The sequence below is a fragment of the Symphodus melops genome (assembly GCF_947650265.1).
Source record: "Symphodus melops genome assembly, chromosome: 5".
Lineage (NCBI taxonomy): Eukaryota > Metazoa > Chordata > Actinopteri > Labriformes > Labridae > Symphodus > Symphodus melops.
The window spans coordinates 20342544-20366666 of NC_136695.1; the positions used below are offsets into that span (position 1 = coordinate 20342544).

General features: G+C 39.2%; 5 protein-coding genes across 6 annotated transcripts in view; 2 read left to right on the forward strand and 3 right to left on the reverse strand.

Moving 5' to 3' along the window:
* ccdc12 (coiled-coil domain containing 12) overlaps window positions 1-24123 on the forward strand; it is a 141894-nt gene that overhangs the window by 32164 nt on the left and 85607 nt on the right. The gene's annotated exons all lie outside the window — the stretch shown is intronic.
* Window positions 6209-8731, forward strand: LOC306824277 (hairy/enhancer-of-split related with YRPW motif protein 1-like). The gene is made up of 5 exons (XM_079344359.1): window positions 6209-6395; window positions 6549-6621; window positions 6713-6796; window positions 6909-6990; window positions 7082-8731. Exons 1-5 carry the CDS (start codon window positions 6310-6312, stop codon window positions 7690-7692), a joined length of 936 nt encoding a protein of 311 aa, XP_079200485.1. The 5' UTR covers window positions 6209-6309; the 3' UTR covers window positions 7693-8731.
* Window positions 9382-13575, reverse strand: stmn2a (stathmin 2a). The gene is made up of 5 exons (XM_079343401.1): window positions 13421-13575; window positions 11539-11634; window positions 11251-11423; window positions 10946-11137; window positions 9382-10847 (listed from the first exon to the last, which is right to left on the reverse strand). Exons 1-5 carry the CDS (start codon window positions 13437-13439, stop codon window positions 10788-10790), a joined length of 540 nt encoding a protein of 179 aa, XP_079199527.1. The 5' UTR covers window positions 13440-13575; the 3' UTR covers window positions 9382-10787.
* On the reverse strand, window positions 14652-20207 carry upp1 (uridine phosphorylase 1). The gene is made up of 8 exons (XM_079343098.1): window positions 19295-20207; window positions 18908-19019; window positions 17767-17878; window positions 17511-17669; window positions 17285-17399; window positions 15979-16188; window positions 15488-15634; window positions 14652-15387 (listed from the first exon to the last, which is right to left on the reverse strand). The coding sequence occupies exons 2-8, from the start codon at window positions 18946-18948 to the stop codon at window positions 15236-15238; spliced, it is 936 nt and encodes a 311-aa protein (XP_079199224.1). The 5' UTR covers window positions 18949-19019; window positions 19295-20207; the 3' UTR covers window positions 14652-15235.
* On the reverse strand, window positions 20270-23977 carry gra (granulito). Of its 2 annotated transcripts, none has more exons than XM_079343100.1 (7): window positions 23860-23977; window positions 22918-22997; window positions 21980-22038; window positions 21502-21559; window positions 21179-21285; window positions 21038-21096; window positions 20270-20783 (listed from the first exon to the last, which is right to left on the reverse strand). In XM_079343100.1, the coding sequence occupies exons 2-6, from the start codon at window positions 22994-22996 to the stop codon at window positions 21058-21060; spliced, it is 342 nt and encodes a 113-aa protein (XP_079199226.1). In that variant the 5' UTR covers window position 22997; window positions 23860-23977; the 3' UTR covers window positions 20270-20783; window positions 21038-21057. The 2 variants fall into 2 exon arrangements, with proteins under 2 accessions (XP_079199226.1, XP_079199225.1); XM_079343099.1 differs by lacking the exon at window positions 23860-23977 and adding an exon at window positions 23421-23623.

The following is a 24123-nucleotide window of genomic DNA, read 5'->3' on the forward strand; positions in this document are numbered from 1 at the left end:
TTCAACTTTGGCTATTTAAATCATCTTTGACGCACATTGATTGATTGATTTGATTTAAGCGAAACCAGTATATGCATGTGACATGTGTCATGTTGTTGTTTTTTTTCTTGCAAACAACCATGTTGAAAAGAGGAAAACAAAGACAAACAAAAGATAAACCCATTCATTATTTTTTAGAATACAAAAGACATTTAATTAAAACTGTCGAGAAGGACAAAATGATTTGGTCAGGTGGCAACTCTACATGGCCATAAGACAAATGGACAAGAGGATTTAATATCAGAAACTGGAGCATGCCAGTTTTTAATTAAACATGCTGTAAAGCCACAGATAAAAATATGTAATATACAATAATTCTTGGTGGGATTCTAATGCATGTTTGTGTAGTGGGAGATTGAGAAATACAGAGTAAAAGGGGCTGTGCTAACAGGCTTTCTGCAGATCACTGGCAGTTTGACTGCAGTGGAGAGTAATGGGGCTGGCAGGGCGGAATCAATTACTGGCCACAACAAATTTTCCCACAGGTCGGAGCTTGGGAAAGCAGTACTTTACTGCAGCGCAGACAGCTGGCACAGAACATCCACTGGGAAAGGAGCCGGCTCATACACACACACATACACACACACACAAAAGAAAAACAGGTTTTTTTTCTCTGTGATATTATAATGACAGGATATAATTTGAACCCTTCTTTCGTTTTGTTTTTATATTCAAATATATATATATATATATATATATATATATATATATATATATATGCTCTTGCAGTGTTTAACTTTCTTTAGATGTGAAAAATGCACACAACCCAGGCAAAAACCTTTGTGCATAGGGATTTGAGATGATACAAAGTACAAAATCATGACCATCAAAGATATAGATTTAAACACTCACACACACACCGCAAGCGAACACACAAGCACACACACAGTAGAGGATTACTAATTTTCTGCAGCTACATGTGGCTAAGAATTCATATGACTGGTGTTAACCCAAAGATACATTTCAATTAGAGCCCCAAACACACTCAATCTTACTTCACACACACAAACCACAAACACCCGCACACACACACTCCATTGATATGCAAACAATGTTTTTCCTGTGACAACACAATGTGTACCCTTAAAAGCAGCTCACTCCGTGGTGCTCCTTTCTCTGTGTGGACATCACGTGCTGCCTCCTGTAGCGCTTATTTGGGAACCAGTCCTGTGATCTGCCTTCCCTCCATTGTGGACTCGCATAAGCACACTGGTAATGGACGGCAAACTGGTAAATCTTCTGGACAATATGATTGTTTGGTGGCCCATTGTGAAGGAGTGTGCGGTATTGTTTAAAAGCCAATTAAATTGACTGTTATTTTTTGAAGAGTGACATGTGAAATGAGCGAGCACATTAGGGTGGCAAAATAAGAGTTCAGAAAATGGTTGGCATCTTAACATGTTTTTCGTGCCTTTTAATTGACTGTAGGCCCTAAAAGTAGTTGCTGGTTGCAGAGATTGTTGTGTCAGTATGTGACCTATGGGGCTATATATGCAGAAAAGAAGATTTACAAAATAAATGCTGCCGCTAAACAAAGAAACAAGGAAGTCCTCATATCCTCCCTGACTTTACCTATCCAAAAGGCACAAGGAGAATGGATGCCAACAAAGGCAGGAAGATAAAGAATGAGAAGGCGGGTGTGCTGCAGTCACACAGTGGGAATGGGTCTCATGCCTGGTCTGGTCCCTGCCCAATATAGCGCCTGGGTGCAGAGAAAGGGACAGGAAGCTGTGGCCCATAGGATAACATTGTTATGTGGAATCTGTCTGGGAGACATTTCCCTCAGTCAGACCAGCTATTTAGGAGCAGCATGGGTGGCATTTTGTCTGCCTTGCATAATATATCTCAGCTCATGTAAATATGCAGCAAAAGGTAATTTTGTTTCCAAGAACACCTACTCTCTATGTGCATAATTCATAGATGAGGCATGATCTCACACACACAGAAATGTCCCCCCTCCCCTATGGTCATGTAAATTTGACTGCAGCAGTTGTTGAATGACAGGTATAAGATGTCAGGATGGTGTGCACACAGGATGCAGGCACGGCTGCGAACGTCGCTGCTGCCGACAGCCCCAACGGTTGACATAGTAAATCAATCCTGATGGGAGGGTGGGTGGGATGGAGGCAGAGAGACGGGGGAATAGGGAGGGGGCTCCAATGGGACTGAGTAGGCCTCTGTCAGACACACTCAGCCACTCAGCCGGCCAGAGAGAGACTGTCGACGGGTGGGAGAACACTCGCCGGGAAGCGCTCACACGGAGATTGAGTTACCACGGAATTAGATCAGGGCTGTGGGAAACAGCACCTCCTAAACACACTTGCACACTCTTAGTCACACACACATAAACACATGCAGACGCACCGGCACACACACTCAGGCTTGCTCTCCTGCACACACAAAGGAGTCACCAAGGGAAACCTGAGGGAAGATTGAGGAAGGCAGCTGGGCACACGCCAGTTTCAAACAAATGCTTGCTTATACCTCTTAGCTTCCTGGCACTGGGTTGAGAGTAGTTTTCTTCAAATTGGTGCCCAGTTAGGCCCACAGTCAACAGGCTGACTGGCATGTTGTTCCAGTTATTAAATGTAAAGATCATTCCGAGAAATCATGGCAACCACAGACAAATTTGCTCAACTCAGCAAGCAAGCATTTGACATAACTCATCTAAATTTATCAAACTGGATTCACAGCAAATAAAAAAAAAGTTTTTGATGCAGTGGGTCAAAAAGTCAAGGTTTTTGCAACAAAGTTCGTAATGATGTTTAATGGAGCAAAGTAATGTCGACCCCAGTTTGAAAGACCTTGACAGTCAGGTGTGAGGAGAGTGTTTTGTGTTCTTCTTAATGGAGACCACATGAACCTGTCTGACACACTGGAGCGTCTTATTACCATAATCACATCATAAACATGAGTGAAGTGATCCCAAATATACTCAAATGATCTATCAGCAGAGAGTCATGAATGATTAGAGGGTAAAAAATGAGCTTTTGCTCTTTTTCCTGTTGATCTAGAATCTGTCATACAAGCATTTTTTTTTATATACTGTGGATAATAATAATCTAGCGTAGATACAGATGTGAAAAAATCAGTCCAGAAAGAAAGATTTCAGACCTCAGCTTTGAATTGTGGAAATGTGAAAGGGCAAGTCCTTTGGTTTCATCCTGGGTCCTATAGTTAAATGTTGAGTGGATTCAAATGGTTCAGGAATTGCTCGAGTAGAATGTCGACTGCAGGCACAACTGAGCTGTAATGGTTGCGATGGAACCCTTTGGGGCAACTACAGCTTAACATCATTAGTTTATCAAATCTGCTTGTGTTTGCCACTGACATGCTCAGAGTTTTAATGACAGTGTCTGACAACATAATGGAAAGAATTCCATCGGTGAGTTTTGATTTCTCAAGAAGAGGAGGCTTCAGTAAGAACAGGATTTTTACAGCATGTGTCAAACTGTTGGAGAGCAGAATTTGGAGATTATTTAAAGATCCCGATGATGTATTGGAAAATTCAAAAATATAGATGAAACATCAGAAGAGCCCTACTTATCTATTACAAAATAAAGTATTTTTAGCGGTCTTGACTTATGTGCAATGTTAGGAGTAACTCTGGCTTCCAAAAGGATAAAGTTGCAGCCACTGCACTCATGCAAGGGCTGTCGGCTAAATTGTTACTCTGACATGATTTCAAAAGGGTTAGAACCTGCTAGTCATTCATATGCATAAACTTTCAAATAAGGACTCAAGATGAAAGCTACAGGAATTCCATGTCCCTGTTAAGGTCTATAAATCAACCAAGTAAGAGCATGTGGGTGGAGAAATGCATGAAATGGGTGAAGGTTGTCAGGATTTTGAGTGAGAGTGTGAGCTGACAGGCTAGGAAGAGAAGGTGGGTGTCTTTGTGTGTGTCAGTGATAGTGTGAAGACTCTTCCACACTCACTGCATCAACAGAAAGACTGAGGCTTGCACATTGTGTCTGTCAGCACCAACAAGCCCTCTGACATTCTGGGAACAGTGTGTTGGCCTGCAGTTGCTCCTTGGACTCAAACTCTCATCCGCACTTGTCTAGCTCCCAACACAGAGAGTTAACAACTGACCTGACGGACGGAGCAGAGAAACAGCTGCTTGACAAGGTACTGGTATGGAACACTTTATAGAGGGGGTCACACTCCCACTGATGGCCTTAACAGACATGTCTTCATGCAGGAAATATACCAGCTTCAAGTGCTGTTTCCCAGACCTTCACAGAAAAGAAAAACATTTAACTGCAGTTTTACATCAGCTTAACTTGAGAAAGAAGCAAAAGTGTTGACAACAAAATGTACATAGACCCAAATGAAAAGCAGTAATACAGTACAAATGATGATGGTGATATTTGTATTAACTTGTTATCTGGAGATAACAGCGTTTTAACCTGTGGTAATATTCATCTTAGTTGTATTCTTCAGAATCTGGCTTATTTTGTTTGATTATCTCTACATAACAAAGCCATTGGTGTGGTCTTAATCTAACAAAAACAAGATAAATAAGTTGTGATCTCGGGTAATCATTAATAGCAGGAAAATGGAGGGGAAAAAATGCCTGAACCTATGTCCACTTTGGGATTTTATATATTAGCCTTTGACAAATGATGTGGTGATATAGCCTTTGGACATTAAATATTGAAGCTTAACCTAAGTGTTGTAGCTGTTTAAGCGTGGGTAGTTTTTAACCTTTAACTTGTATACTGGTGAGATGTTATCTGAAGAAATCCATCCTAGTCTATCAGCTGATTATACAGTACATTTTATATTTAGGTTTATGTGCAATGTTAACTCTGGCGTTTACAGAGGCCTAATGGAAATAAAGGCGTATAAAATGTAAATCATCAGCAAAACCCAATGTTACATTTACCAATAGTTTCATTAATATGCATAGAACATTGCATAAACATATACATATTTGTATGTATAGGCAGTTCTGTTAGTGTCTCTTTCTCCCTAACACATACTAAACAAACAGCAAGCAGGGATCAGTTACACAGTGGAACATAAACACTCAAAACTCCCATGTTTTATATAGTTTGCCCTTTAACCCCAGCATATTAGTGGGGTCAAAATGTTCACACCTCCTGCAGACCACCCCTGCTCTCCATGAAAACTGTAACACTTATTTATATGTTTTTTCTTTTTCTTTTCTTTTTTTTTTTTTAGCTGAGAAGAAACATTCATTAGTGTGTGTGCAGCTTGAGACTCTGAAAAAATTCTGTTTCTCTTTCCCACTACAGGAGCAGCCGAGGTTTTTCCCCCACAGAGGATGAATGACTCCCTGGGAAGGTCTCCCTGCACCAGTCAGTTGACCTGTTTGCAGTGACTGGGGAGGAGGTAGAGGGGACGTGAAAGAGGGGTTTCCTAGGAGAACCTGGCAACGCTGACTGACTAATGTTGGGCCTCCCGACTGATCAATGCTGTTGTGGAAGCACACAGCTGACAGCAGACAATGAACCACACACTCTGCTAATAGGCCGTGTGTCCTCCACAACACCAAAGAAGAAGACGGCTCTGGCTGTAATGGGGCCTGCTCCTCATGAACTGGGGGCTCAGCAGGGAAAGTGTGGGAGCTGAGGCCAAGAGTCCACCAGTCAGACTCAACTGCCAAGCACAGACTAATTTCTCTACAAAAGACTTGGATAAGAAAACACATTTTTTAAAAAGTGGATTTTCAACATGAATAACACTTTAGAAATAATTGCGGAAGTTAAACTGCACCTGTCCTGAAACAAAAAAGGCAACCAGGTATAATCAGGTACAAGGTCAAATGTATGGCCATATAGGCCTGTTTTTAAAAAATTGCAAGGGAGAGTAATACAAATAAGGAACAAATGTAAAAAAGAATAATAATAAAAAAAACCTGGACACAAAAAAAGTGTCCTTAATGAATTTGTTAAAAGGTCAACCACAGTAGTGTATTATGGTCCTTTAAAATCCTAATTACCCCACACATACCTTCTTTTAAAAAAAATACAACCTCACAATTTTTAATCCTAATCTAGATTGACATCATTGCAGGACTGACTTTTTTTCTTCTGAATGTCGGGGATGTTCATTGATTATATTTTGTAAAGCCTACAGACGTCACTCAGATGCCCCCGCCCACCCTTCCAGCAGACCACGCCCCCTCCCGCGACATGAAAAAGATCAGAGCAGAGGCAGGACTGAAGTTAACACGGTCTCTGCAGTCAGTACAACACTGGACTCTCTCTTTCAGGACTACTTTTGAGCACTTGAAACAAAATGAAGCGAGGTCACAATTACAGTTCATCTGACAGCGACCTGGACGAAAATGTTGAGGTGGAGAAGGATAGTGGAGACGAAAATGGGTGTGTATTTAATTTATATTTTATCATGATCCATGTTCTGGGGATAAATAGCTTTATTTTGTGTGCATTTTTATTTATTGTCTTTCCATTGCTAATGAAATCCTATGGAGAAAAAAAAAACAACAACACATCAATTGCTTGTTTACCTTTCAGTCAACTAGACTCCCACGGCTCGATGTCACCGTCCACAACGACCCAAGTTCAAGCCAGAAAAAGGCGCAGAGGGGTAACAAAACTTATGTCTGCTGTTTCATGTAACTTTATTTTTTCCAGCAAAACGTGGCCTAAATCACTCTGTTTCTATAACCAATTTACAGATTATTGAGAAACGGAGACGTGACAGAATCAATAACAGCCTTTCAGAGTTGAGAAGATTGGTGCCAAGTGCCTTTGAGAAACAGGTTAATTACGACATCCTCTTAGAATATTTGCCTTTCGTGTTTTCTTTTCATATCGACACCTTATGTGAAATATCTATATGACAATATCATTTTCTTGGCAATGCCTTTACAGGGATCAGCTAAATTAGAAAAGGCAGAAATTTTGCAAATGACTGTGGACCATTTGAAGTTGCTTCATGCGTCTGGTGGCAAAGGTAAGACACTTTTTTTATTATTCTTAAAACAATAAAAAAAAAAAAAAGGATTCTGTGTCTTAGTTGCTGTCGTGTCCTCTTCTTATTTCAGGTTTCTTTGAGGCTCATTCTCTTGCAAAGGATTACCGCAGCCTGGGCTTCAGGGAGTGTCTGGCAGAGACAGCTCGCTTCCTGAGCATCATAGAGAGTCGGGAGAACACAGACCCTCTCCGTGTACGACTAGTGTCCCACCTCAGTAACTACGCCTCTCAGAGAGAGGTGCACACTGGACTTGAACACTTGGCCTGGGGCTCTGCTTACGGGATCTCCCCTGCCCACCTTCCACACCCCCTCCTCCTTCAACGCCCACAGGCCAGGACACCTGCATCTAGAGGCAACAGTAGTCCAGCCTCCTCCTCCTCCTCTCTTTCCTCTACATCCTCCTCCAATGCAACTGAGGCATCTGGGATATCCAGACTCAGTGTCTTGCCCGCCACAGAGTCCCTCAGGGTGCCTCCAAACGGCTCCATGCCTCTTAGTCTGACCGTGACAACATCCAAGCTCTCACCACCGCTCCTTTCGTCCCTCTCCTCACTGTCGGCCTTCCCCCTCTCCTTCGGTGCCTTCCCTCTGGTCTCCCCGACGGCCCTCAGCACACCAAGCCCCTCCTCCACTGTGACGAAGCCTTACAGGCCATGGGGGACAGAAATTGGGGCCTTTTAAGCTTAGAACTGGATTGAAGGCTACAGTTGAGCTGTGCCAGACAGGACAACCTGCTTCACCTTCAGGCCTTGATAAAACACAGGAGATAAAAACATCTGATTTTATGTTATTATGTTTAAAGAATAAGGATGTGGGTTCCTCTCGGCATACCATCGCCCTTATAAAGACAATATGTTCTTGTTCATTATTGCTATTCCATAAAATTTTCAGTTAATTTAGTTAACATGCACTGTCTCCAGGTTGAGAACTGATATATGAATTATGGGCCATGAATAGATTTATTATAAACACAAATTTAGAGGTCGTATTTCTAAGACCACTTATGGTCACTTATAAATGCCATTGTGGTAGAACTAACCTCTGATGAGTGTGAAACTTTCTTTCTTGGATCAATTTGTAATATTTTTGTAACAATAAATTAAAATTTTAAAAAAAGATTCAAAGCATTTACTCATTTCACTTTTAAACATTTCATTGTGTGTAAATGCTGTTTTCATTCATTACATTCCTAAATTACTTGTCGGAAAATGTTTGCGGCAATCCTTGAGTAGTTCTTACCTGGGCCTTATTATGAGCTAATAAGGCCCCGGTTATTGACTGAAAGCCAATTCCTTTACTATGTGCCAGAGAAGTAACCAAATCTGAGAGCATTGTTGCCTTATGAATACCCAGGAAATCATTAAGAGCCAGAGGAAATCCTTTACAATGTTGCCCTGACCTCACCAGCCAGGGTTAGTCTGAAACGGAGACAATAGTGTGAACAGGATAAGGACATTTGGGGAAAGCGTTTAAAAAAGAAACAACAACACACGGACAGCTGGACCAATAAATCATTGTCCATGGTGTTTTTTTCCCTGGCTTCAGTCTATTTGACGTAAATGCTAAGGGCTGCACTGTTTTAATAACTTTTTCCCCCATCTGTTCTATCACTTCCTGTGATTTGCTTCCTGAGGATGAATGCTTTTTAGAATATATTTATCATGTTGTCCTAGAGCTGATGATTGACACACACCTTGTTCCCTTTAAAATAGGGAGTGAAATGTTTAAATCAACATGTTTACAAATAAATTATCATCCTTAAATCTACACTTTTCAATTTTTTACATTTATTGTTTAAGTTCACAGATTTTTTGATAGAGTGTGAATTTTTGCTCTTCTTTTGGATTGGTTTCTAAACTATAAAACAAATCTGATACTACCACCTAGTGGAGAAACGTTGTCTTACATACGGTATATATATATATATATATATATATATATATATACAGTATATATATATATATATATATGTATATATATATATGAAAACCCCGTGTATTTAACCCTTTTAGGGGAAAACCTAAAAGGGTTAAAGGGCATTTTGACCTGGCTAACATTTTAATAAATATTATAATGTTTTAAAGGTGGTGTTTGCACATCCAACTCTAACCTGAAGTAGGTGCTGCTAAATTCATTCAGTATGTGGATATTGTGATGAGTCATCCTGCACAAATGTAACGTTCGATCGTCTGACATTGGCCTCCTGGCTGTCCCTCACTCACAGTTAAGGCTTAAAGGTGATCGTGTCTTTCAGACTAAAGCCCCTGTAACATATTGGTTATGCCGACCAAATATATACATATGGATAATGTAAGGGTAAGGAAAGATGAACCCGAAAAATTAACGAGGAGGGCTATAGTTCTCAGGATGTGTAGATAACTGATTCTTTTATTTGCAGTTTACATTTTTCCCTCCAATTTTAGCACAGAAAAGTATTAGATGGTGCATGCCATATGTTCACAGAATCCCAAACCTTTATTCAGCAAAGCTTTCACAGAGAAATATATGAAGGGAGAAACACAAGCAGCAGAGGATGCAGGCAGATATCAGTGATTGCGGATTACTGGATTTTTAAAAAGAGGCTAGTTTAGTGTGCTGAATGTAAAGCATCCTGCATCCATTCTCCATCTCATCCTGTAGAGAGAGCAGAGGCTAGTTGAAGCCTTGTTGTAAATCCTCATTCACACACCCAAGCACAACCAATATCAATTGTGGGAGCAACAGCAGGTACCAGTATGATGTCATAACATTCAAGAGATTAATCCCCAAATACTGTGGAAAGCAATGGATCTGGATTAAGATCCATCCATTGAGAAATTAAGTAGTCAGGGTAAAAGGGAATCTGCAAGTGTAGAAAGTTGCTCCCATTGGCCAAAGACATTCTTAATAGTAACAATAAAGCACCTATCAAGTTCATAAGCTCATAAGAGGACGTGGACACTTTATGAAACGGTGTGTTTTTGGCGTATTGTTTAGCTCCGAGCGTGCGTGTCGAAAAACAGTATGTGTGCATGAGTGAGGAAGATACAGATGGGATACATTGCTATCTTGAGAAGTCTGTAGTCTAGGTTTACACCAATCGCCAATCCTCACAAAGACACGGAAACATCATCATCATCATCATCATCATCATCATAACATCATCAGGAGCACTGCAAAAATGTCAGTCTACAGCCAACTCACAACACCAAGTTTTCACACAAAAATGGTTGTAGAGTCAAAATGTCAAGAACTGAAACATTTATCAATCACTAACAAAATGTTTGAAATCATACAGAGCAGTACAGTGTGTACTTCACCTACCATCATAGAGAGAGAGAGAGAGAGAGAGAGAGAGAGAGAGAGAGATCGATAGATAGATAGATAGATAGATAGATAGATAGATAGATAGATAGATAGATAGATAGATAGATAGATAGATAGATAGATAGATAGATAGATAGATAGATAGATAGATAGATAGATAGATAGATAGATTGATAGATAGATTTTAAGAAAACAGTATTTACAAAAGAAAAGCCATATAATTTTCTCTAAAATGATCAAATCCATTCAACTCACAAGGTAAGTGTAATTGATGCTTGTATCCACTGATAATACTGATAGTAGTGTGTACTGGTGGTGTGGTGTGTTGTGATGTGATGGTGAGGTCCTCGAACCTCTGGGCAGCCAGGGTTGGGTGTCCATTCTGAGGAGGGTGAGGGTGGGGCAAGGTGAGGGGGCGGGGCTTGTTGGAGAGACTTGATGGACCATGGAAGTCAGGGCTTGTGAGAGGCTTATGCTGTAAGCTCTTCCCTCAGCTCTTTGTTCTTGCGCACCACAGCTGCATGTCTCTCCTAAAAATTAAAAATAAAACAGGGTGAGAAATAACAACTCCGGTAGACTTCCTTTGTGTTTCTTACGCAACAGCACGGATGTCTGCGTTTTTTTTTACCTTCTCCTGTAGACGCTCAATCATGGCTGCCAGAAGGGCGTCACGGTTCTCCTTGATCTGATCCATCTTCATCTGCAGTCTCTCTTCGGCCATCTTGCTGAAGTTGCTGTTCTCCTCCATGGCCTTTAGCAACACGTCCCTCTCATGCTCTCGCTTCTCTGCCAAAACCCTCAGTACCTGGGCCTCCTGGTACTAAAAACACAAAATAATACACACAGTGTGAATTTCAAGGGTTGAACTGCCAAAAAGTACATCTCTACAATATTATTTACACTCAACGCCATCTAAACACGGCAAATCCTCACCTTCCTTCGTTCTTCGGCTGCCTCCAGCTTCTTCTCAATGTCCTCCAAGGAGATGTCCCTCTTGGGTGGTGAGGGGAGGTTGTGGGCCACGTCTGACACTGGAGACGGAGGCTTGAGAATCACCTCAAAGGCCTGGCCAGACGCCCGCTTGTTTATGGCCTTCACCTCCATGTCTGTGTAAACCAAACAGTTATGAAGATAACATTGCATTTGCAAAGCAGTTAAACATCCATTAAGGAGGAAAATGTTCCAATCTGAAAGGAAATCAATGTTTGAGTTGACCCATACCTTCAAACTCACGCACAAACTTGTTTTGTGACTCTGGATAGAAGCAGGAGCAGATGAGGGAGAGGACGGACAGCTCCTTCATCTTCTCTTTATACGCTGTGGGATCATAAACACACCATAGCATTATTCAAAATTGGTTCATTATTTCCCCATTCAGGTTTCTTTAATGCCATAAATTCAAAAATATAATTATAAATATACACATAGATTGTCAAATAAAGATGTTTAAAGTTAGGAAAGAGAAATGATCTATGAAATAATAAGAATTAGATGTCCACGGTGTTCATGATCAGTTCAATGCCTGAAATGTACATTAGCGTCCTTTGATTAATAATTCATAGGATTAATGTATTCTGTAAGTGTAATAAAATCATATTCTCTTATGTCCAGTTATATGGTAAGACATTGGTAACTTGTTTCAATCAACAATTGAATTGCCTTGTGTATAATAACCATTTGAAATCTGAGTTCATCCATTTCAACAAAACTCCTTACTGCTCGTCCGCTGTCATGATCCCTACAACAAAAATCCTCATGTGTCTATATATCGTACCATAAACCTGCTGTTGAGAGTTGAAGTCATAGCCATCAGAAAAAGATGATTAAGGTTCTCGACTTCACACTTGATCTGAGGTATGTTTTTTTCCCCTGCCTCTTCCTTGCAGACTATTTTTAATTTCGCTTTTCCTGTGTTTGACAAAGTACCCACCTTGCTGCTCATGGAGAGGACCACAGATTGTCATTGCTGCAAAGGCCAGTTTGTGAAGCGGCCCCTTGCTGCAAGGCTGGCCTGCCTCCACCCTGCCATGCACCTGTCTCCTCTGCTACATCTCTGCTAACACTGCATGTCATAATAAAACCTGTCTGAACACTTTGATGTATTATAAAAGGTGTCAAATGGATGACCTATGTTAAGAAACCATTAATGCTTTAGAAACAGGAGCTATATAAACCCATAAAAACAAATATGCTAATACTTGGCCTACAACTATAACTGTCCATCAGAAAAGATAACCAGTGCAGACTAGAATCACAGGTAAGACCTAGATTTTATTGCATGGTTTTCAAGCATCGTATTCCATCTTACATCTGTAGTGAATTATGGAATAAAATACAGCACATCCTTCAAAGCTGATGATTCATCTTGAGAGTGAAATAAATAAAGCTATCCAGACATGAATAGCAGGACCAATCATAATTAAATAAACAGTACAAACAGTAACCTTCAAGAGACGTTCAGGACACAAAAACACGTTTTAAATAAACCAGGTACAGCTGTTGGGGTTAAATAACAGCAACAAAAAAAAAATCAGTCTGATGAAGCCCTTTCTGCTTCTCTGTCGGCTAAAATGTGAGCAGCCCAGCATCTTGGGTGGGGTCCGTCTGCATTATGCTGCATGTTGGAGCCGCTGTAGCATGAAGCGCAGGTGCGGCGTTGTAAATAAAGCTGTCTGCTACCGATCCATGGGACTCCTTTTTCAATCTTGCTCAATAAAACATCAATGCATAATAGCACTGACACAGTGGCATAAATGAGGATGATGATAGAGGCTTTAAAGTAACCTAATGACGAAGGATGATTGGCTTGCGTTATCAAGAGTCTCGTGCTGAGACAAAAGGCCCACAGTGGATGGGAGAAAATGTGAAGGTGAGTGGTCGCTTTCTCTTGAGCATAGTCATTTAAAAATATGTTGTTGGGTTTTTTTTTTTAGTGCAAGCTTTATCGGCTCACGACCACAAGCAAGTAGACTCTATCAAGGCCGACATACAGAAAAAGATGCAACCGTCATAATCAATCAATCCGCCCACCCACCTTTCCAACCATCCATCCATCCATCCATCCCTGCACCTGCTATAACATGGCCAGTCTGAAGGTGCTTACCGGTTGCTGTTTTAGCCATGGCTGATGTGTCTTTTCTCCGCAGAGGATGCTGTAGCTCTCTTCAGGTGATCGGTGATGCTGCTTAAGGCACTGAGTCAGCGAACAGACCGGGGTAGAGTCGGATGGCAGACAGGAGGTGTGCACGAGCGGGGGCGCGCATGCAGACCCTCCCCTCTGTCCTACGGTCCTCAGTCGCGTGGAGCATTTTTTTTATTATTATTAGCATTCAGGCTATCATCATGTAGCAAACCTAAAAGAACTCAGTCAATTAAATTGAAGAATATCGTACAAGTTTAAAACATGAAACTCTTCCTTTTTTTTTTTTTAAAGAAAAGACAAAAGAGTACAGTCTAAATGCTATTTTTTTGCAATATTTTAATTTAAAGTCATTTTTTTTATTGAACAATGTATTAATATCTGATAATGCATGCTTAAAGTCCCCAACATGACATCAAAATAAGCATTTTCGCTTCTTGTCAAACGTTTAAAATGTTTCATGACTCATTCTGCACTCACCTCCATTAGTCATTTTTCAAGCTTTGTTGAAGCTAATTATCGATCCGAATTCATCCAAACGTTATGTCCCGTCTTCTACCTTGTGATTTGTGACTGACAGCATGGATAAATAGAACATTGTTTCTAAATTTTTGGGCAAATGATAAATAGACATCGGGACTTCTCTTAGTTTATTCTCATCTAACAGACTATTTCTTCAGCTGTCAGCAGTGATGTTTAACATGCAGAATTTAATCGCATCATTTCAGCGTAGTTTCGTGGACATGATGACACATAGCTATCATTTCTTTAAAGCCTGGATAGAAAGAAAAGAAAGTCAATGGAGTATTGTTGAGTGGGCTATGATATCTTTTGAATCATTTGGCTAGCTAAAGTCAGGCAAAACTGCTAAACTAAGCCCAGATTTTTTGCTATGGGGCAAGTGTTGCCGATGGTATTAATTGAGCCAGTTCCTCCATTTACACTATCATACATTAAAGTTGAAGGCAGGGTTGGTAACAAAATAAGCATGATTTTGAAAGTAGCATTCCATCAGTGCTCCACCTGCAACCAACCCCTCCCCTCCCCCAAAATAACTTTGTATTTCAGGATATTTAGGCAAATTAAGTAGTGACATAAATGTAAATGAGTGAAGTGTAAGATGTGAACCTATTTCAAACTAATGAGCAAGGAAAGAAAAGAGTCAACCTGACTGGATACAGCTTTATAAGAGATGGGACATTCTTGATGTTTATTTAATCTTCAATGCATGATGTTGCTGTTCTTACACTTGATGAAACTTTTATAAACGTTACAAAACACCAGCTCCTAAATATTAACATAACATACATTCTGCTTAGAGGAATATTCTAGATAATATTTTTTTTAAGGTTTTACAACAACACACACTATCAGTGGGACCTAAATGTATCAATATTAAAAAACAAGAAATATTAAAATAATAAATATGGTGAAATCAATACATTCAAAGCAAAGTTCAAGTGTTATGGATAAAGTACTGAAAATGTTAAATAAATTACATGCAGCATTTAGTAAGATGGCTACTTATAGAATATAATATAATATGCTTGGTAATAAAAGTGAAAAGTTGTGCATGCTGGTGTACTCAACTTAGTTTGTGTGGAATGATGAATAGAAGTGAAATAAAAGTGATTCTGTCAGGCATATTAAAGGTGTGATGGAAAAATGTTGCTAAATGATTGCAATGCACCAAGTATTCAGTATTATAGTAGTAGTATAAGTTTCCAAGTAAGACAGTTCACTGGTCGTTTGATGTATTCTTGTGTGTAAATGTTGCACTTAGGTATGCGCTTCTTTGGCCTTCAGCTGCTTCTTAATGTAGCAGCTGACTAGGACTTGTGGACGTTGTTGGTAATCGTGAAGAACTTCGCTAGAGCTGCTCAGCTGATCCCCCTTCAGACGATCCAGTAGTGTCACACAAACCACAGCAGCTGTATACAAGAAGAAATGAGCATTAGAAACTCAACGTTTCTAAGTGTTTTTAGCTACTGGAACATTTAAGCAGTATTATAAAACTGAATCCTTTTTCACCTCGTAGACCGCTCAGCTTGCACATAGCAGCAAAAACTGAAGACTCCATCTCAATATTGCAGACCCCTGCTTCATTGGCTCTGTTAAGGAAGTCCTGTTTATCTGTCTCAGTATAGGAGCAAAATGCACCATCCAAACGGGCTTGTCCTGATGGATTGAACAAATATAGAAAAACTTACAGAAAGAACACAAATTCACACTACAGTTCACATTACACATGTACATGTTGTTGAACACTGTGTCAAAAAGATCTATACATCTTGGGGTCGCCGGTGGCGCAGCGGCAGTGCGCGCGACCCCACGTATTGAGGCTCAGTCCTCGCGCGCAGGCGGCCCGGGTTCGCGTCCGGCCCGTGGCCCATCTCCCGCATGTCTCTCCCCACTCTCTCCCCCTTTCCGACTCTATCCACTGTCCTCCCTCTATCAATAAAGGCAAAAAGGCCGAAAACAAAACTTTAAAAAAAAAAAGATCTATAAATCAAAGCTCACACCTTCATAGAAGTCCAGGGTACACATTGTGTTGCCTATCACTGTCTCAAACTGGTTCAGCTCTCTGCTGCACTGTAACAGCTCTTCAGCAAGGCTCTGGTCCAGATCTGTGTTACGCACCACCGTCTTCCCCAGGATCACCTGCTCAAACTTGGGCAGGAAGGTGGCATCAACAGACTGCTTGGTGACAACGACAGTGCCGGGCTCAAGCCCTGAAAAACAAAAATGGAGCAGCTGAGAATTAATAAAAAACCAAACACTTCTAGACAAAAAAATAAAGTTAAGTTTAAGTACAACATAAACGCTATCATTTACAGATTGTATCAAGTTGATTTCCTTATAAAAAGCATTGAAACTAAATTCTGATTCAAACTAATTCTAATTCACGTGGGCTGCCACGTTGCGGACATTCATACTTCACCCTCGCTCTAGCTTTCTAAAGCGTCATCAATATTTATCTTTACCACATCCTGATCGGGGAGCTTTTAGGTTTTGCTGTTTTCCTGGCAAACCATGGGGGCATCCGAAATGGCTGGGTCCAGGTGCTTTCAAACCCCCCACCTTATGTGGTCACAACAAATACAGACAATTCTGTATTGGCATCGAAACTTTAAAGGAGGTCATACTGGCTGCTGAATTGCTGTCAGAGAAGCCAGGATTTTAACAAAGCATGTTTCCTCAATGTCTGATGAGATAGTAAGGTCATTTTATGATTTATTCAGTAGATATCTTACATATTGCTCCTTTAAACATAGTTTTTAAAGCTTTATTTTGGGGCTTTTGTACAGTGAATAGAGTCTGAAATTAGGGAGAGATCGTTTTGAAAAAGAAGAAGTGCCATCCATGTTTATTAAAAACTATAAAGATAGAATGAAACTGTTCAAAAACTCAATGACCTTTGGTTCCCTCTTGTGGGGAAAAAAAGGCAAGCTCATAGTATTTTTTTCCCGAGCAGCCAACCCATTCTGAGTAAGTTTACTCTGAGTTTAGTCAAATCCATGCTGAATGAACAAAAGGCAAACCAGCACTGAGGAAGTGTGGTGTGAGAAGTATAAAAAAGAAGGTTAAAGTTTAACAATGCTGTAGTTTGTTAAACATTGTTCACTTATTCATCATTAACCTACTCTGGCTCATAAAGTGGTGAAGTCCTCACTGTATGTCAAATATGATACCATCTCATGAAAGGACTTTTGCCTACACACGGAGTCTGACGTCAGGTAAAGAAAGTCCTGTAAACTAATGATGTCTAATCAGAGTGTCCCAGAGCACCTGGGTAACAAAAAAAATATTTACAAATAACAAACTCACCTATTCCACCTGATGTCCCGATGCGAATAATGGTCACATCTGTGCAATGTGCATGATGGAGGAGCTTTATTAGCTCATGCAACATTATGGAGATGGATGGAATTCCCATCCCATGCTGCAAAATAAAACCCAGACATCAACACTAGTCCCATACCCAGCTTACAAAGGTTACTTTTAATAACAGTACAGTTTTTGTTTGAAAAGAAGCATTTTCGTTCATACATACACTGACAGACAGCACAGGGCCGACTTTGTACATAGCGTATCGGTCCGTTCCAGCACAAATATTGGGGTATTCTGAGAGAGGGTCCTCCATACCGAGCTCACCAGCGATGTACTTAATGAATGACTTCATTCTCCAGGGACTGCCCCCAACACACACAAACTGAAAGAATGAAAAACATGTCAAATGAACTCATAAAGCTGACGAGTAACATGACAATGTTTAGGAGATCATGTTGTATGTTTTAAAGGTCATTTACCTTGACATCCCCAAACATAGCGGGTAGATTGTGTGTTCCAGTTCCTAAACTGAAGTGGTACAAGATGTCATCTTTCAGTAAATCCAGGTGAGGGTTGTGAACACAAACAGGGCTTAAAAGGAACAACAAAGAAACAAAAGAGTCAGTCCCATCCTGTTACCCAGACTTTATAGCCATGTTTTGACATTTCTCATTTCTCATTTACTCCTTACTCTTATCTTGCTTTAATCTTTGAGTAATAAGATTTGGGGCATTTGACTTGAGCGTATTTGCATCATCATCGAAGTATAAGAGGGGAGATATTCATTTGTGATACACCCAGTGGTTTTGAAAAGCCATTGACCACGACAATATGCAATGATTTCACCTGGACTACTTCAACCCTTAAAAGTGTTGCAAACATTAATCATTACTGAGGAAGTCTGTGTCATCTCCTTCCTAGTTATGGCTTAATTTCCTACTCAGACATTGTCTCAGGGCAGCCACACAAAAAAAGATATGTGGCACAGAAATGAGGCTCGCACATACATTCCTAGCCTTTTCAGTTTTCAGTCTGTCAGGTAGAAAGTATTTCAATTAAAAACAACAACTATAATCCTTCATGTAATCAACCATTGATAAAAGCTACAACAATGATCTTTTCAGTGAGTTGTTTTAAAGACTGTTTTCAGTCTAAACTATTAGTCCACTGTATACTGAGTAGTTACAACAGATGTATTTGCTCATGAGAATGTTTAATTAACAGCCCCCCCCCCCCCCCCTCTTTTGTGTAAGTGAAAAAACCTAGTACCATTATTTCCACTAAAGCCTATCTTCCAGTATTTATTGATAACAATAAGGACATGTCAAATGTAGTCTAGTCAATCTAAAAGCTACAATAACCTTTGCAGATCAACATTTACGTTTGCTTACACATCCTGAATGTGTTATCATTGAGCAAAAAAACAACAACACACACTTCCCCTGACAGGAAATAAAAGGCAGAGCCATGACATTCCCACACACCCTGATAGTTTCCTTATTTAAATGAGTGTACATTTGCACGATACAGAAAGCCTCTTTGTGATACAGCCTAAAAAATATTCTACTTCATTACAGAAAATAGTCAGGACAAAAATGTTGCTGGATTAGACCATTTCACCTGCTGCAAGGTGCGGTGCTCGTGTTGTCCTTCGGATCCATCTCCCTGGAAACAGCTGTGTCCGTCAAAAACCCACCCGATGTCCGAGAACAACGCCAAAATCCGACGACACCTGAACGTTACATTTAAAAAAATAATAATAAAAAAGCACACCTTAAATCAAGAGTAACTGTGAATTGGTCTTACCTTTAACGTAATTAAAGCCAATTTAATTTAACCCAAATTAAAGACTATTTCTAGTTATGAGCACTGAAATTAATCAGAATTACACACCGCTACTAAGTCGCTCTCATCGAGAATAAACGACCCTCAGTTTAACTACCTTCAATTTAAGTCAACAGAAAAATAAAAGTACAAACACTACATGACAAACGCCGGGAAACGTACCTGGAAATGCTACTGTTGTCCCGGTAGACTTCTAATGAAAAATTCACTTTCTGACCATCTCACATCGAAACCGTAACGAGTGGGCACGGGCTTCAGTCCACTATGATGCGACGTCAATGTGCGTCACAAGCGTAACATCCTACTCCTGGGTGAAAGGCTGCTGTAACCGACTGCCTCTAGTCACGTAGGCTACTATTTCAAATGACTAAATCTCTCGAGGTTATTGCAGGATGTTGTAACATTTTCTCTAGCATGCCAATTCTTCTTTCCCAACCGAAAAGTTTATTTTGATGACAGTACATGGCCCAACCTACAAACACACCTGACCAACCCAGGTTAGTGTTGCTGGAGTTTCATATATTCTTATCATATATGATCCTATTCAAAATATAAGCTACTGTTCATTGTAAGAAATTCAATGACATTCTGGGCCTTTAGATGTATATTCTTAAGTATTGGCATGAATACAGTAGGCTAGTTAACCATGTACTGTATGGAGGAAATTGCATTTCAAGTATATGGGTGTTAAGTGAAAAATCTAAAATAAATCATACATTTAGAAGGTAATAATTCTTACGGAGTTGATTTGTAACCATTAAAGGTGTACTGTGAGGAAATGAAATGTGTTATTTTCACAATTTACAAATAATTTAGGAATCGCTTAGGATACTATCTATCTTTAAAATCATCCATGATCTTGCAAGAAAACTGACAAAGCTTACTAGCAAAGACATTTTCGTAGTTTCACCTAATTCTTGTTATGAATCCAATACTTCATGCCCTTTTTTGCTGAAATGAGATACCAGTGAAGGCTGGAAACAAGGAAAGCAATCACCATAATAAATACTCTATTTGGTGTTCTAATACCGTCACACTGTGTCTGACATGTAGTCATGTCTTACATTGTTATTAAGTCATATAAGTTCATTATTGCATATATATGTACATGTCAAAGAAAAAAACAGCACACAACACTCTAGTTACAAACTGTCTTTTATAAGAAGGGATGGAAACATGTTTATTCAGACATGCTGAATTGTAAAGTACATGTTTCTCCTACTAATACTGCTGATGCCAAACGTCATTCTGACCCCATTCACATCAAGTTGGATTTTTTTAGGACTCCACATTAAATGCTATTTCCCCCCTCTGTTCTATGGAGCAAAACATTAGCACCAAGTCACCTTCATTATCTTATTTTCAAAGCTTTTTTTTTTTTTTTAAACAAAATATAAATACTTTACTTTAGCCAAAATTGTACACAGCAAACAATGCAAGCAGTATTCACACTCAAGCAAATAAAGAGGTGTTTGGTATAATTTGTACAACTTCACTTCAAACTGTTATTGAAATAATAAACGTGCAAATAAAAATGTAACAAGTTAAATTAAATTCACCAAGAAAACAACAAGAAAAACAATTCAAACACTCTTTGGCATAGTGAACATCTGTGCAAATTTCTTAAGGTGAGTGAAGCCTCTCCTCCATCCTAAAAACAGAGAAGAAAGTATTGACTTATTATTGTCCATCCTTCTCAGGTACAGTATGCATCTGATACCACAGTTGATTAAATACATTCACATCAACAGTAAAGCATATAGTCAGATTAACTACTGAGAGTTTACACACAGATTTTCTGTAGTTTGAAATCAATGTTTTACACCAGCATGTGTTTAAAGCAATCCTTGTTTCATTCCTATCTTAATCTACAAAGTCCTGTTTGTTAGGCTAAAATAAACTTACATTTCTTCTTTTACTCCACTTCACATCTTTTCATGAAACTTCAGGTGCCCCAGATCCCTCTGTTAACATAGAATAAAAACAGAACTCAATCCAAACAGTATGGTCAGCATAACATTGTGTTATTATAAACAACCATCTTACTGCCTCAGTTAAGACTATGGGATGTTCTGGAAGGTACTCTGGCTTCCTCCTGGCCTCTGGACAACTCGCCAGACCGATTAAAAAATCCCTTGAGTAAGATATTCTCCCTAAACACATTTAAGGGTTAAAATCAACAACAGAATATAAACCATGCAAACCAAAATGATGTTGTATCTCTGGCAATGCAGGACTCTTCTGCTCAGCCAATACTGTAAAAGCCTTCAGATAAATGAACCAGCCTAGTGACAGTTTACAGTAGAGGCTGGCAGGTGAGCAGAGATTCCTACATTTAAATGGTGATGAATAAACATCCAGTATCTTACCTTCTTTTTGTTTGTGCACGCTGATAATCTTGAAGAACTGCTCTATATCAACATTTGTCTAAAGAGCACAACATCAGTCAAAAGCTGTGTGAACCAGCTGTGTGTAATTCTAAATAGAAGATGCTAAGGTCGCCACCATTTTTTTTTTCAGCTGAAACGATTCATTGTTTAGGTTTTCATAATAAAGCCAAACCTGCAACATTTTTAATTTACTGGAAACAGCGAAAGTCTAGTCATTTCTTGAGTCAAGAAAACAGCTTCTGATTTTTATTGAAGAATGTTATTATTTTATGCTTTCCTGTTTTGCATCACTAATTCTAAAACATAGAAAATATAAAGTAGTTTAGACAAAACAAACAGTTTTTATACACATGATTCACGGAAAAATAATTTCTCACAATAAAAATTCAAGCAGAAATGGTAAAATATAAATTAAAAGGCTAAATGTGATAACACAGCCTCCTCTCACTTGTCTTACCTCTTGGTTCATTTCCCTGATTAATGCCTGTGCGCATATAGCAGCATTATTGTTGGGCTCTAAAAGAAAAGAAAAATCCCACATTAGAAGGTCACTATTCAGAAAAACAATAATTTCTAATTCAAATTTTAACAGTCTACAGTTATCCACACTTAATGGCAGTAGTATTGTATCGGTCACAGTATATAAATATATTGGTAGGCTGGAAGAATCCTTGTAATATTAGCACCATGTGGTAAATCTCAATGGTAAACTTCAGCAGTAAACTTGACTTTCTGTTCAGAAACAGAGCTAACATCCCTCTTCATTGTAAAAAATAGTATTGAGGAAGCAGTCTTTATGTCGTTCCTTGATTATGGAGATATTGTGGTTTTGCTTCCATTCTTAAAACTCAGTATATCACTATCACCGTAGACCCCTTTAACACTTTTCTTCTCTGTAAAACAAAGTTGTTGATCTTCTCTGACACAATGGCATGATACACAAGTATCTCTTTCATCTATAGATCCCTGATTGAAAATTGTATAACAGATTTGCTGAACTGAACCCCCACACCCTAACATGCCCTCTCTGACTGTCTTATGTTTCTATCTCTGAACTAAAAAAAAAAAAATCACATTTAGCTTTTTCACTCCAAAAATGTATGTGCTTCTCTTGGACAAATTAAGTGATCTCAAATCACTTTACCACCGTGTGTGATTTACTAAGAACCATCCTGTCAGGTTTTTTCTTTATTGGTGCTCTTACTTTTGTATTTCATCATTGTAAATTAGAGTAAATTAAAATACATTTTGTGTTTAGTTCAGAAAATATAGCAGAGAAATTTCACTTCTCCAACTTTCACTACAAAATGTACATAGTGCACTTTCAAATGAAAGGTTTTGAAATGAACTGAAATATACTTTTATTCACTCCAGTAAGTTTGACTGGCTGCCTACCAACGTCAACATGGATGCGTCGAAGAGGCCTGGCAGGCTCCAGATGTTTCTGGAGGATTCTTCTCCTTGATACCTCCATCCTGGTGTCATTGAGAGTCAAGACAAGTTTGAAAATAACTACACAGGGAGTTTTTAAAAACAGTAATACTATAATAGTACTCTTGAAAGCAGACATGATTCATATTTCAAAAGGACATTGTTTTCTTTTGCTTCTTTCCAAACAATATGACAAGGGTCCTGTGCAAGTCTGGAAATATAACGTGTGATATAAATATAATATAAATATATTAAAAAAATGTCTGGATCAAAAGTAGCAGAGGCCTACATAATTTTAAAGTAACCTAAAGTTATTAAACTTGAAAATAACCGAGGGTACAGACTGAGCTGAGCTGGGTGGCGTTAGCATTAAAGCTTAGCTAATCAGAAATTCAACAAAACAGATTCAGATTGATGAGCTGGAAAAAGGTTAGATTAAATGTCCTGCTAACTTCTCATCTATTTACCTGTGTACACTCGCAACATGATATATCTTCTCGCACATTTTCTGCCATCATTTTGTGCACACAGGTCCAACTTCACAAGAGGACAAACTGTGTTGCTCTTGGCACAAAGTTTAATGGCAGACAGACCTTTGAGGCCATGCAGTCTATGATAACGACACGCTGCTAACATATAGGCATCAAATATAACATCACTGCTTCATTAGCAAGTGAGGACTGTCTCCTGATCTTTGTATCAATAAAATCAAAATTTTAAAAAAAGTGTAAACTTGCTGCCAAATCAAACATAACGATGCACAAGTTTAACGTTTTCTACCACTAGCGATGAATCAAGCAGAAATAAACGTTATGTTCACAAACACGATACTTGTAATTAAATGAGGATTTCCGTGCCTGCTCTTTGTACTGTAGTAAACGAATTATATTACACTGAATTATTCACCTGTGGCTCTACTAAAGTCCCTCGGCGTGGCTTTCTGCCTCTCACACCGGCGTCATGACAGAAGCAACTTCCGGGAGAAGACCTCCAACATAAAATGTGCATCACGCAGTCATCCAGGATCACTGACAGATGATGTGGTAGGTCACAAAGGTCAGATCATGGAGAGAAACTCCACACAATTCATGACTTGTTATGGTTTAAATAAGATACTGCAGATTATGAACGTTTTGACAGAAAACATCCAAAGATGTCATTGTAGATGTA